This window comes from Perca fluviatilis, chromosome 20 (genome assembly GCF_010015445.1).
Source record: "Perca fluviatilis chromosome 20, GENO_Pfluv_1.0, whole genome shotgun sequence".
In the NCBI taxonomy this organism is placed as follows: domain Eukaryota; kingdom Metazoa; phylum Chordata; class Actinopteri; order Perciformes; family Percidae; genus Perca; species Perca fluviatilis.
This window is the reverse complement of record NC_053131.1, coordinates 34,663,776-34,678,775: the sequence shown is the minus strand read 5'-3', so window position 1 is coordinate 34,678,775 and position 15,000 is coordinate 34,663,776. Positions and strand designations below refer to the sequence as shown.

The following is a 15,000-nucleotide window of genomic DNA, read 5'->3' as shown; positions in this document are numbered from 1 at the left end:
CTGTCCCCCCTCCTCTCCCTCTCTCCTCTGGTCCCCTCCTCCTCTCCTCCCTCCTCTGTCCTCCTCCCTTCTCTCCCTCCGGTCCCCCCCTCCTCCTCCTCTCCCTCCTGTCTCCCTCCTCCTCCTGTCCCCCTCCTCCCTCTGTCCCCTCCTCCCTCCCCTCCTCCTCCTCCTCCCTCCCCCCTGTCCCCTCCCCCCTCTCCCCCATCTGTTCTCTCCCTCTCCCTCCCTCCCCTCCTCCTCTCCCTCTCCTCCTCCTCTCTCCCTCACCCTCCTCCTCCCTCCTTGTCCCCCTCCTCTCTCTCCTCTGTCCCCTCCTCTGTCTCCCTCCCTCCTGTCCCCCTCCCTCCTCTCTCCTCTCCTGTCTCCCTCTCCTCCTCCTCCCTCCTCCTGTCCCCTCCTCTCTCCTCTCCTCCCTGCCCCTCCCTCCTCTCCCTCTCCTGTCCCTCCTGAGGGTTCTTTAAACCCTTTCTCAAGAGTCTGAACCCAGAGGAATGCTGGGAATGTGCGAGGGCGAGCAGTGGAAGACGTCCAGGTTTTAATGTCCTCCACATCACCTGAGCGTCCAATCAGAGTGGGAGTGGGGGGGAGGGGTGGGGATTGGTGGAGCCCTGGTCTGAAGGTCAGACAGCAGATGAATGCCCCAGTCAGAGATGAGGGAGGGAAGGAGAGGGGAGGGGGAGAGGGGGAGAGGAGAGGGAGGAGGGAGGAGGGAGGAGGGGGGGAGGAGGAGGAGGGAGGAGGGGAGGAGGGGGGAGGGGGGGGAGGGAGGAGTGAGGAGGAGGGGGAGGAGGGGAGGGATATAGGTTAATGTGCAGAGATAGATGTTCATGTTTCACTGGGAATGAAATGTAGAGAGAGAGAGAGAGATGGAGAAATGGAGAGGGAGGGAGAGAGGGAGGGAGAGGGAGGGAGAGGGAGGGAGAGAGGGAGAGAAGATATGTGAGTGTATGTGACAGCCTAATATAACATCAGTAGTTTACTCAGTGAACTTATATCATCGATGCTTTGGCAATATTGTTATTTCAGACATTCATGCCAATAAAGCAAATTGAATTGAATAGAGGGAGAGAGAGAGAGAGAGAGAGAGAGAGAGGGAGAGAGAGAGAGACAGAGAGAGAGAGAGAGAGAGAGAGAGAGAGAGAGAGAGAGAGAGAGAGAGAGAGAGAGAGAGAGAGAGAGAGAGAGAGAGAGAGAGAGAGAGAGACAGAGAGAGAGAGAGAGCAGAGAGAGAGAGAGAGAGACAGAGAGAGAGAGAGAGACAGAAAAAGAGAGAGAGAGACAGAGAGAGAGAGAGACAGAGAGAGAGAGAGAGACAGAGAGAGAGAGAGGGAGAGAGAGAGAGAGAGAGAGAGAGAGTAAAGTAATCTAACTTCTTCGTCCTCTGGACATTTTAAACCTCCAGATTATTATCTGTCTCTCAGGGCTGCTCGATGATGGCAAAATATATAATCACGATTATTTCGGACAATATTGAAATAACTTAACACGATTACTCGTTGACTTCTGGAAAGATGTTGCAGTTACTGAACTTAAAAACAGTGGAAAATGTTAAATAAATCAACAGTAAAATAGACACATACAGCTGTGAACTTTGCCGTAATACTTTTCCTATTGAAACTTTATTTTTTCATTCAGAACACGAGAGAAAATAAAACGTAATGAGCTAAATAATTGTTTTTCTCATAATCATAATCACGATAACATTTAAATTAATTGCACAGCCCTATCCTCTCTGTCTCTCCCTCTCTCCCTCCCTCTCTCCCTCTCTCTCTCTGTTCCTGTCTTTCTTTCTGCTGTTAAAGAGAGAAAGGAGCAGAGAGGAGAGTCTGCAGTCCTCTCCTCTCTGCAGCTCTCTCTCTGTATGCTGCATTGCAGATGTTCTTTGGGACAAACTGTACCTGAACACATCATGTAACCATGCTGCAGAGTGTGTGTGTGTGTGTGTGTGTGTGTGTGTGTGTGTGTGTGTGTGTGTGTGTGTGTGTGTGTGTGTGTGTGTGTGTGTGTGTGTCTAACACAAAGGCACCTTCCTCGGTCATATATATGGATGTCACCATGTTTTTTCTAAGTCAGTACAGGTATTAGACCGTTGTTTTAGCCTTTTATTTTGAAAATCCGACAGTGAGAGGAGTGACCAGTAATGAAGGTTTTTGGGCTAGAAATCTGCAGTTTTAACCCTTAACGATACCCAGACCCCAGTCCAGTTTTCGGCGGTGATCCAGAATGACTTATGGCGGACAGTTTTTCTGCATTTTGGGTTGGAGGACATGTGTTAACATTCTGGTTTTATTTTTATTTCTTCAATCGGTTTAAAATCTGTGAAAAGTTCTCCTTCGAGTTTCTGTGTGGCCCTGCAGACAGAAACGAATACATGAATCAACTCCACATCAGTGTCGATTATGGTGGGGGGGGGGGGGTTTTGTGTGTGTGTGTGTGTGTGTGTGTGTGTGTGTGTGTGTGTGTGTGTTGTTTTTTTTTTTTTTCCTCCCGGTGTAAAGCCTGTTAGTCTGGTTGAGTTTGAGCCTAAAGTTTCACTCAAATAAAATGAAGGAGAGTCAAAGTACATTTAGGAAACACTGTGAAGATTTCAGACACACACACACACACACACACACACACACACACACACACACACACACACACACACACAATAACACACACACACACACACACACACAGAGACACACACACACACAACACACACAACACACACACACACACACACACACACACACACACAAACACACACACACAAAAACAAAAAACACACACACACAGAGACACACACACAACACAACACACACACACACAAAACACACACACACACACACACACACACACACACACACACACAACACACACACACACACTCTCTCTCTCTCTGCTGTATAAACAGTGAGCAGTTTAATGAGTGTGTGTTTTGGTGACTCAGTCTGTCCGACCTGAACCTTCATAAACACTGTCCGACTCGGCCCAATAGTACTTATACATCACTGAAGTATTTATACATCACTGAAGTATTTATACATCACTGAATGATGTCAGATGTTGTTCCAGCAGGTCTCTGTCGGTGCCGGTCCAGACTACGAAGCAGACCTGGACTTTTCAAACCCAAACGCTTTCCAAATGTCTCCGCTGTAAGGCTCTGAAACGCTGCAGTAGGGTGGATGTAGCCGGCACAGAGCCAGGCTAGCTGGTTCCAGTCTTTATGCTAAGCTACGCTGACACACAGACACACACACACACACACACACACACACACACACACACACACAAGGAGCTCAGTCTGATACTGTTACAGAGTAAATCACTGGGCGTGCAAGCGTATAGCCGCGTAGCGCAGCTATTTTTATTTCTTGTGTGAGACGCGAGCGTATCATAGACAGTATATATATATAAGAATGGACCAGCTGGTCCCGTATATGTATATGTAAGGAGATAACATAGGCACAGGCTAATTACTGATCACTAACATGCTAGTTAACATTAGTCATTAAACCTAAACAGATAATGGAAGTCCAAACTGCCTGTGAGCTTCTCCTGTACTATACGGTAATTCCTCTACTGTGTGACAGTAAGTCTCGTGGTTATGACCCAATCGTTAGCCTATTGTTATAAAAGCGTCTGCTACGGAGCCATAACGCGGAGCTACAAGGTAATGGAGCCTTTTATACATTGTCGTGTTTCTTTAGAAATAAACAACGGACAAATAGAGTCTTTAAACGCTTCAGATGTGTTATTCTCTGTCATGACGTCAGAATGAATGGGAGTCAATGGATGCTAACGGAGGTGATGCTAACGGAGGTGATGCTAACGGGAGGTGATGCTAACGGATAGTGATGTAACGGGAGGTGATGGCTCGGTAGCATCAGAATGGCAAGAGGTCAGTTCTGAAGTGAGCTTACCCTTGAGCCCATGTGTGTTTCGGAAGGCGGAAATCACTTACAGGGTACATGCCAGCGGATACTTTACAAAATAAAACACATTTCAAAATAAAACACATTTCAAAATAAAACTCCTGGATTCATGGTGGTTTTGGCTGTTTTGACTTCTCACAGAGAGATAGATGGACGCACGGACAGAGTGACACACACACACACACACACACACACACACACACACACACACATTATCCCTGTGTGAGCTGGCCGGCTGTGTAGATGAACAAACACTCTGTGATAAGTGTTTGCTGACTGTAGCAGCTGAGAGCACAATTATATTCTTCATCAACACACAGAGACACACACACACACACACACACACACACACACACACACACACACACACACAATCACACACACACACACACACATAATAACACAGGGTTAGGTAATGAGCAACCCATTAGGTCAGTCTCTCACCAGACTCTTTGATAAAACAGTGATTTACCTCCAGAACGGGAAGTGGTCTACTGCTGCCTCCATGCATACACATAATACACCAGACACACACAACACACACACACACATAACACACACATACACACACACACACACACACACACACATACATCCAACACACACACACACACACATACACAACAATAACAACAACACACACACAACAATACCATATACAACACACACACACACAACACACACATAACACACACACATACACAACATAACAAATACAAACATAAAAACATACACCAGACACAATAACAATAATACAACAATAACAAAAATAATACACACACACACCCACACAAATACACACACACAACAATCACACAATAATAATAACACACACACATAAAATAATAATAATATAATAATAATAATAAAATACACTACACACAACACACACACACACACACCAATACACACAATAACAATACTACATCAATAATACACAATACACACACACTACACACACACAATAATACTACACATCATCACCGACCAACATCAATATCACATCACACACACACACACACACATACACAATAATAATAATAATATTACACCACACATCATCATCATTAATATCACCCATATATACCATAACATCACATCAATATCATAATCATCAATAACATACACACACACATACAGACATGTTTGCCCCTCAACAATCACAAAAATACTCTCATTATTCTAGAAGGACTGTCTAGCTTCCTGCTTTGCTCCCGTCAGAACTACTGCGGCCACTAGAGGGCGCCGCCACTACAAACCTAAATATATGTAGGTCAGAATCAGAGACGGTGAAAGAACAGCAACTTACTTCAATAGAATTACTCATAATTATACTTCACATACTTATCAACCATCTTTAATTATATTTCTTATCACATAATTTACATCATACCCTCATCATCACATAATTTCATATACTCATATATACTCATATTATATCATTAATCTTTAAGTTATCATTTATTACCTTTCATACATTTCATCAAACAAACAAATCACGATACCATCGATACTTCACATACTTTTCACAACTTTCATAATATTCTTTCAATATACTCATATAGCAATTTTCACCATATTCCAATATCATCAATTATATACTTCATTATATTATCATTTCATTATAATCTCATCATACCATTACACTACACCTTCACCCATATTAAGAGGAGTACCACAAAACATCTCTCAAGCAATAAACCATATTAGTTAACTTGGACTAACCACCAACCTCTAGGTATGGTGAAGGGATGGAAGAGGGTGGTAGGGAGGGGGGGGGGGGATGGGGGGGGGGGAGAGGGGGGGGGGGTGAAGGGTATGATGATGGGGGTATGGTGAAGGGTATGTGATGATGAAGGGTGAAGGGTATGTGTGGGTATGGTGAAGGGTATGATGATGGAATGTGAAGGGTATGTGAGAGGGGGAGGGGAGAGGTATGGTGAGGAGATAGGTAGGAAGGGTTGTAGGGGGTGTGAAGGGGGCGTAGGTGGGTTGGTGAAGGGAGAGTATGATTAAGAGGGAGATGGGGTAGTGAAGTGTGGGGGGTAAGGGTAGGGGAGTAACAATTTATAATAACATCTGGCTGCCTCTATGGGAATCTAACATAGGGTGGACTGACTTATGCCCCCTGTATTTTAAGGAAGAACATTTATTTATTTAAGATACATTATTCAGTCACAAAGATAATTGGTGACCTTAAAAGTTGGATTTTTCCTATTTTTTTTAATTAAGGCATTAAGATCAATTTCCAAAAATTAGTTTTTTATTCCTCTTTTTAGTCAACTTTAGCGTGGGTTCATAAACTCATGAGTGCCACTGTACCTCGTTACCCCTACTTCATTATTTAACATTCATTATTCAACTTCATTATTTATGCTTTTCCTAAAATATCCTAGTTGTTCGTGGATAAATGTTACTTCATATGAATTCACTTGCCACATACCGAAGTATTTCCAGTCCATCTAAACGTTGCTGAAATGTAGAGTCTTTAAACTCTTCAGATGTTATTAGTTTTTAGTATTATATATTATATATATATATATTATATTAATATTATATAAGTTATTCCCTGTCAGAGTGACGTCAGAATGAATGGGAGTCAATGGGATGCTAACGTGATGTGATTGGTAGCAAGCGGAGCTTCCCACATAGCAGGTATTGATGCCCCCGTGGTCAGAATGATGCTGGGACAGACCACTGATGGGGAGGACAGCCTCGTTCTGTCGCACCAAATGCAACTTCTGTAATAAGTTGTAAAAATGTCAATAACCAACATGCATGTGTGAGTCAGAGTGTGTGTGATTGTGTGTGTGTGTGGGTTCTGTTAGTGGGTGGAGCAGCTTTCTTCTGTTTGTGTTTTCATTAGTTTAATTCTGTTTACCTGCTAACTCTGTGTATGTGTGTGTGTGTATGTGTGTGTGTGTGTGTGTCTCTCTCTGTGTGTGCATGTGTGTGGTGTGCTGTGTGTGTGTGTGTGTGGTTTGTGTCTCCTGTGGGTGCGTGTGTGTGTGTTTGCGTCTCGTGTGTGTGTGTGTGCGCGGTTCTGTGTGTGTGTGTGTGTGTGTCTGCATGTGTACGGGTGTGTGTGCGGGTTCCTCTCTGTGTTGTGTGTGTGTGTCTGTGGTGCGTGCATGCATGTGTGTCGGGCGTATGTATGTGTGTGTGTGTGTGTCCTCTGTGTGTGTGCGTGTGTGTGTGTGTGTGTGTGTGTGTACGGTGTGTGTATTGTGGTTGTGTGTGTGGTTTGTGTAGTCTGTAAATGTGGGGTGTGTGTCGCGTGTTGTTGTGTGGTTGTGTGTGGTATGCGCAGTGAGTATGTGTGTCTCTGTGTGTCGTGTGTGTGTCCTCTGTGTGTGTGTGTGTGTGTGTGTGTGTGTGTGTGTGTGTGTGTGCGTGTCTGTGTGTGTGTGTCTCTGTGTATATTCGTGTGTGTGTGTGTGTCTGCAGGTGTGTGGTCGTCCTGCTGAATCCCCGGAAGAACAAACAGCACCACATCTTCAACAGCTCACGGTAAAACTTTCTACAGTCTTAAAGTTATATTAATATTCAGCAGAACTTTATGAATGAGTCATGAAGAGTGATGAGGTAATAACACTGTCTGACGTCTGACAGCCAATCAGAAGGGTTTCCTGTCTCTCTCTCTCTCTCTCTCTCTGTTCAGGAAGGCGATCACCACGCTGGCGTTTTCTCCAGACGGGAAATATGTGGTCACAGGAGAGGTGAGTCTCTCTGACAGGTTCTGAGCATGCTCAGTGTCTCGTTGGGATTCATTTCTCCACGGTAGGAGTATATCTCTAATATCTCATCTCATATTTAGCCAATAAAATGTCTCTGATGTAGCCTAGAAATCTAGACCCACCCTAGTAGCAGCAAATGTAATTAGCAGCCAGGTTCAGTCTAGCAACTCTCCGTTGGCTTGCGAGCTGGAAAAACCAAATTCTGGTCAGGCCAATCACATCGTGTATAGAGTTGGTGGGCGGGGCTTAACATAATGACGGCAGAGTTGCTGCTGCTGGCGAGCAGCGGTCTTTGGAATCGGCTTTAGCCGCGACTCTGGAAGACTTGGAGTTCAGCACTGAAGTCATTCTTTAAAAAAAGGAAGATGTGTTGGGAGTTTTGCCGACCGGATACGGCAAAAGTTTAATCTACACTGCAAAAAGAGATGTGTAGTCCCTGAACACACTCACCACATTCTACACATGTTGTGTCATTTTTAACACATCTCCTTTTTGCAGTGTACAGTTTCCTACATCCATTTTAAATCTCTGTTTTAAGAAATCATTAGTGGGATAAATCCTATTCATAATTTTAAATTGCATTTCTTTCACCTTTGGCGGGACAGGAAATTTTAAGTATTTACATCAAATTTTTTTTATTGTCTCCTTACCGAAGTCTTTGAGAATACACTGCAAAAAGAGATGACACAACTCTTGTGTAGAACATGTGTAGAATTTTAACACATGTGGTGAGTGTGTTCAGGTACTACACATGTTGTGTCATTTTTAACACATCTCTTTTTGCAGTGTATCAGCTAGTGTTGCTCTGATTGGTTGGAGCGCTATCCTATTGCGTGCAGAGGGAATTTGAAAGACAAACGTTTATCCCGCCCCCTCAGATTGAGCCCTGACCAATGGGGAGTTCCCAGACCTCAACATCTGGATGTGGGGCTGGCTGGTCAGGCTATCTCTGATGGCTACTTCCAGCAAGGCAAGGCAAGGCAGCTTTATTTGTAGAGCACATTTCAGCAACAGGGCAATTCAAAGTGCTTTACATAAAACATTAAAGAGCAGTTAGAAGACAATTAAAAAAATTTAAAAACATTAATAAACAAATTAAAAACATTAAAAGACAAGAATAAAATTTATAGTGCAGTATAAGAATAAAAGTTACAGTGCAGTATAAGAAATTAAAGTTAATAAAATAGATTATTTAAAGAAAAGCAACATCAAAAAGATAGGTCTTTAGCTTAGATTTAAAAGAACTGAGAGTTGCAGCGGACCTGCAGGTTTCTGGGAGTTTGTTCCAGATATGTGGAGCATAGAAACTGAACGCTGCTTCCCCCTGTTTAGTTCTGACTCTGGGGGACAACAAGTAGACCTGTCCCAGACCACCTGAGAGGTCTGGGTGGGTCATAGTGTAGTAGACCTGTCCCAGACCACCTGAGAGGTCTGGGTGGGTCATAATGTAGTAGAGCTTTCCCAGACCACCTGAGAGGTCTGGGTGGGTCATAATGTAGTAGAGCTTTCCCAGACCACCTGAGAGGTCTGGGTGGGTCATAATGTAGCAGACCTGTCCCAGACCACCTGAGAGGTCTGGGTGGGTCATAATGTAGCAGCAGATCAGAAATGTATTTTGGCCCTAAACAGCAGGATAATGCTCCAGGTCACAAAGCTCACATCATTTCAGATTGGTTTCTTGAACATGACAATGAGTTCCCTGGACTAAAATGGCCCCCCCACAGTCACCAGATCTCAACCCAATAGAACATCTTTGGGTTGTGGTGGAACGGGAGCTTGGTGCCCTGGATGTGCATCCCCCAAATCTCCATCACCTGTTAGACCCTCTCCTCTCAATATGGGCCAACATTTCTACAGAATGCTTCCAGCTCCTTGTTGGATCAATGCCACCAAGAATTCAGGCAGTTCTGGAGGAGAAAGCAGTGTTCATATGTTTTGAAAAAACCTGGAAAAGTTATGGAATTTGAAATTCCAGGCCTGGAAAGGTTTTGGAAACATAAAATGACCCAGAACGTTTTGGAAAAGTCATGGTATTTATTTTTAACACAGCGTAATAATATGTGATTAATAAATGTATTTTCACGTTGTCTTAACCTCAGCGTTGTATTCGGGGAGCGATATGATGAATCCATCTATGAACCACAGACATTATCATTCATTTATAGTTAACCCTCTGAGGGGAGACTTTAACACACATTAGTATTCTTATTGGAGAATGTCGACTGACATTTTCAGGTGCAAAGTAGGTTAAAATTTGCAAGTTGTGATGAACCCCGGGAAGCGTAGGTCCTACAGGGGCTAGTAATTTTCCTATTAATTTTTTATTAGTGTCTTTAGTTTTAATTTCTACTTTATTTCTTCTACTTCCTGTTCCTCAGAGCGGCCACATGCCGGCGGTGCGGGTCTGGGAGGTGTCGGAGCGCGTGCAGGTCGCCGAGCTGCAGGAGCATAAATATGGCGTGGCCTGCGTGGCGTTCTCTCCCAACGGGAAATACATCGTCAGCGTCGGCTACCAGCACGACATGATGGTCAACGTGTGGAACTGGAAGGTAACACACACACACACACACACACACACACACACACACACAGTCATACAGAGACATACACACACACACACACACACACACACCACACACACACGCACACACACACACACACACACACACACAACAACACACACACACACACAGTCATATAGAGACATACACACACACACAACACAGTCATACAGAGACATACACACACACACACAGACAGACACACACACACACACACACACACAGTCATATAGAGACATACACACACACAACACACAACACACACACACACACACACACACAGTCATACAGAGACATACACACACACACAAACAACAATAATAACACACAAACACTAACATCATATAAACACAGACACACACACACAGTCATACAGAGAGACACACACACACACAGACACACACACACACACACACACACAGAGACACACAATACACACATATACACACACACACACACACACACACAACACAGTCATACAGACACACACACACACACATACAGAGACACACACACACACACACACACACAGAGACACACACACACACATATACACACACACACACACACAGAGACACACACACACACACACACACACACACAGTCATACAGACACACACACACACACACATACAGAGAGACACACACAGTCATACACACATACAGAGACACACACACACATACAGAGACACACACAAACACACACAGAGAGAGAGAGAGACACAGTCACAGACACACACATATACACACACATAGAGACACACACACACACATATAGAGACACACACAGTCATACAGACATACAAACACACACACACACACACAGACACACATATCTGCCCCTATATTGACATTTTTATATTCAGCCCTTTTTGTTAAGGAGGTTTTAAGCTTGTTGTGTGTCGTTGTGTGTCGTTGTGTGTCGTTGTGTGTTGTTGTGTGTCGTTGTGTGTGGTTGTGTGTCGTTGTGTGTCGTTGTGTGTGGTTGTGTGTCATTGTGCGTTCAGAAAAACGTGGTGGTAGCGGCCAACAAGGTGTCCAGCAAGGTGACGGCGGTCTCCTTCTCGGACGACAGCTCCTACTTTGTTACCGCGGGCAACCGCCACGTCAAGTTCTGGTACCTGGACCACGGCAAGACCTCCAAGGTGAACGCCACCGTGCCGCTGCTGGGGCGTTCAGGGCTGCTGGGAGAACTCAGGAACAACTTCTTCAGCGACGTGGCGTGCGGGCGCGGGCGCCAGGCGGCCTCCACCTTCTGCATCACTTCCTCCGGGCTGCTGTGTGAGTTCAACGACCGACGACTGCTCGACAAGTGGGTCGAACTGAGGGTGAGTCCCTTTATCGTGTTATTACACTAACTAAACTAAAGGGCGAGTCCCTTTATCGTGTTATTACACTAACTACACTAAAGGGTGAGTCTCTTTATCGTGTTATTACACTAACTAAACTAAAGGGTGAGTCCCTTTATCGTGTTATTACACTAACTAAACTAAAGGGAGAGTCCCTTTATCGTGTTATTACACTAACTACACTAAAGGGCTAGTCACTTTATCGCGTTATTACACTAACTAAACTAAAGGGTGAGTCTCTTTATCGTGTTATTACACTAACTAAACCAGGGGTGAGTCCCTTTATCGTGTTATTACACTAACTACACTAGCGAGTCCCTTTATCGTGTTATTACACTAACTACACTAAAGGGTGAGTCTCTTTATCGTGTTATTACACTAACTAAACTAAAGGGTGAGTCCCTTTATCGTGTTATTACACTAACTAAACTAAAGGGCGAGTCCCTTTATCGTGTTATTACACTAACTACACTAAAGGGCGAGTCCCTTTATCGTGTTATTACACTAACTACAATAAAGGGTGAGTCACTTTATCGTGTTATTACACTAACTACACTAAAGGGTGAGTCCCTTTATCGTGTTATTACACTAACTACACTAAAGGGCGAGTCTCTTTATCGTGTTATTACACTAACTACACTAAAGGGTGAGTCCCTTTATCGTGTTATTACACTAACTACACTAAAGGGCGAGTCCCTTTAACGTGTTATTACACTAACTAAACTAAAGGGCGAGTCCCTTTATCGTGTACACTAACTACACTAAAGGGCGAGTCCCTTTATCGTGTTATTACACTAACTACACTAAAGGGTGAGTCCCTTTATCGTGTTATTACACTAACTACAATAAAGGGTGAGTCCCTTTATCGTATTAACACTAACTACAATAAAGGGTGAGTCCCTTTATCGTTATTACACTAACTACACTAAAGGGTGAGTCCCTTTATCGTGTTATTACACTAACTAAACTAAAGGGTGAGTCCCTTTATCGTGTTATTACACTAACTACACTAAAGGGTGAGTCTCTTTATCGTGTTATTACACTAACTACACTAAAGGGTGAGTCCCTTTATCGTGTTATTACACTAACTACACTAAAGGGCGAGTCCCTTTAACGCGTGTTATTACACTAACTAAACAAGGGCGGGTCCCTTTATCGTGTTATTACACTAACTACACTAAAGGGCGAGTCCCTTTATCGCGGTTATTACACTAACTACACTAGGGGTGAGTCCCTTTATCGTGTTATTACACTAACTACAATAAAGGGTGAGTCCCTTTATCGTGTTATTACACTAACTACACTAAAGGGTGAGTCCCTTTATCGTGTTATTACACTAACTACACTAAAGGGCGAGTCTCTTTATCGTGTTATTACACTAACTACAATAAAGGGTGAGTCCCTTTATCGTGTTATTACACTAACTAAACTAAAGGGTGAGTCTCTTTATCGTGTTATTACACTAACTACAATAAAGGGTGAGTCCCTTTATCGTGTTATTACACTAACTAAACTAAAGGGTGAGTCTCTTTATCGTGTTATTACACTAACTACAATAAAGGGTGAGTCCCTTTATCGTGTTATTACACTAACTACACTAAAGGGTGAGTCTCTTTATCGTGTTATTACACTAACTACACTAAAGGGTGAGTCCCTTTATCGTGTTATTACACTAACTAAACTAAAGGGCGAGTCTCTTTATCGTGTTATTACACTAACTACACTAAAGGGTGAGTCCCTTTATCGTGTTATTACACTACACTAAAGGGTGAGTCTCTTTATCGTGTTATTACACTAACTACACTAAAGGGTGAGTCTCTTTATCGTGTTATTACACTAACTACACTAAAGGGTGAGTCTCTTTATCGTGTTATTACACTAACTACACTAAAGGGTGAGTCTCTTTATCGTGTTATTACACTAACTACACTAAAGGGTGAGTCTCTTTATCGTGTTATTACACTAACTAAACTAAAGGGTGAGTCCCTTTATCGTGTTATTACACTAACTACACTAAAGGGTGAGTCTCTTTATCGTGTTATTACACTAACTACACTAAAGGGTGAGTCTCTTTATCGTGTTATTACACTAACTAAACTAAAGGGTGAGTCCCTTTATCGTGTTATTACACTAACTAAACTAAAGGGTGAGTCCCTTTATCGTGTTATTACACTAACTACACTAAAAGGTGAGTCCCTTTATCGTGTTATTACACTAACTACACTAAAGGGCGAGTCCCTTTATCGTGTTATTACACTAACTAAACTAAAGGGCGAGTCCCTTTATCGTGTTATTACACTAACTAAACTAAAGGGCGAGTCCCTTTATCGTGTTATTACACTAACTAAACTAAAGGGCGAGTCCCTTTATCGTGTTATTACACTAACTACACTAAAGGGCGAGTCTCTTTATCGTGTTATTACACTAACTAAACTAAAGGGCGAGTCCCTTTATCATGTCATTCCTCAAAGGAGAACTAATTGGACCCTATGTTCATATGTTATATTATTATATTATGTTATGTTATGTTATAGTGTCTAAGTGACTAAGTGGCAACAGCAATCTCTGAAACTTGTCCAGTATTAAGAGAGAACACACAAACGCACACAGATGCACACACATAAAGACACACACACACACACACACACACACACACACACACTCACAGACACACACACATACAGACATACAGACAGAAACTAAATAAAACTATCAAAAGCCGTCTTGGTTCATCTTTCCACTGTTTTAACAATCACCACTCTGGTTTAGTTGAAATAAACCCTTAATTCATCCATTTACATGTGGAGATATGCTGTCTCTATACATGCTAAAAGTCCCGATTATTTACATGGAGTCTGGTGGAGATATGCTGGCTCTATACACGCTAAAAGTCCTGATTATTTACATGGAGTCTGGTGGAGATATGCTGGCTCTATACACGCTAAAAGTCCTGAATATTTACATGGAGTCTTGTGGAGATATGCTGACTCTATACACGCTAAAAGTCCTGATTATTTACATGGAGTCTGGTGGAGTTTGGTGATGGTGATTTCGGGGCTGTTTCATGTTAAACTAAAAGGATCTTACTCTTTAACTTAAAGGTCTATCTCTGTAGGGATCCATCCCATAATGTTGTCAGACACTTAGAATAATAATGTGAGTCTGTCAGCAGCAACAACAGAACTTTTAGTGACTCTAACTGCTGCTGAACATTAGTCCTGTAGGGTTACATTACAGCTTGGTTCTGGTTAAATATTTGACCAGTTTCAGAGATTGTTGTTCCGTCAGACACTCACACATGGAGACAGAGATTCCAGGTTGAAAAGTTACCCTTAAACTGATGTTAACTTTAAATATATCACTGTGTGTCTTTAATGTGAAGTTCCTCTGCTTCCTCCTTCGCTTCCTGTGCAGAGAGTCGACTCTGCGTCCG

The 15,000-nt window shown here is 43.0% G+C and overlaps 1 protein-coding gene across 1 annotated transcript in view; it reads left to right on the top strand.

The window, feature by feature from the left end:
- The window catches only part of mapkbp1 (mitogen-activated protein kinase binding protein 1), an 89,937-nt gene that overhangs the window by 23,928 nt on the left and 51,009 nt on the right, over positions 1-15,000 (top strand). The window contains 5 exon segments of the mRNA XM_039785460.1: positions 7,368-7,430; positions 7,582-7,639; positions 10,036-10,206; positions 11,226-11,546; positions 14,982-14,999. Coding sequence (XP_039641394.1) covers positions 7,368-7,430; positions 7,582-7,639; positions 10,036-10,206; positions 11,226-11,546; positions 14,982-14,999 — 631 coding nt within the window.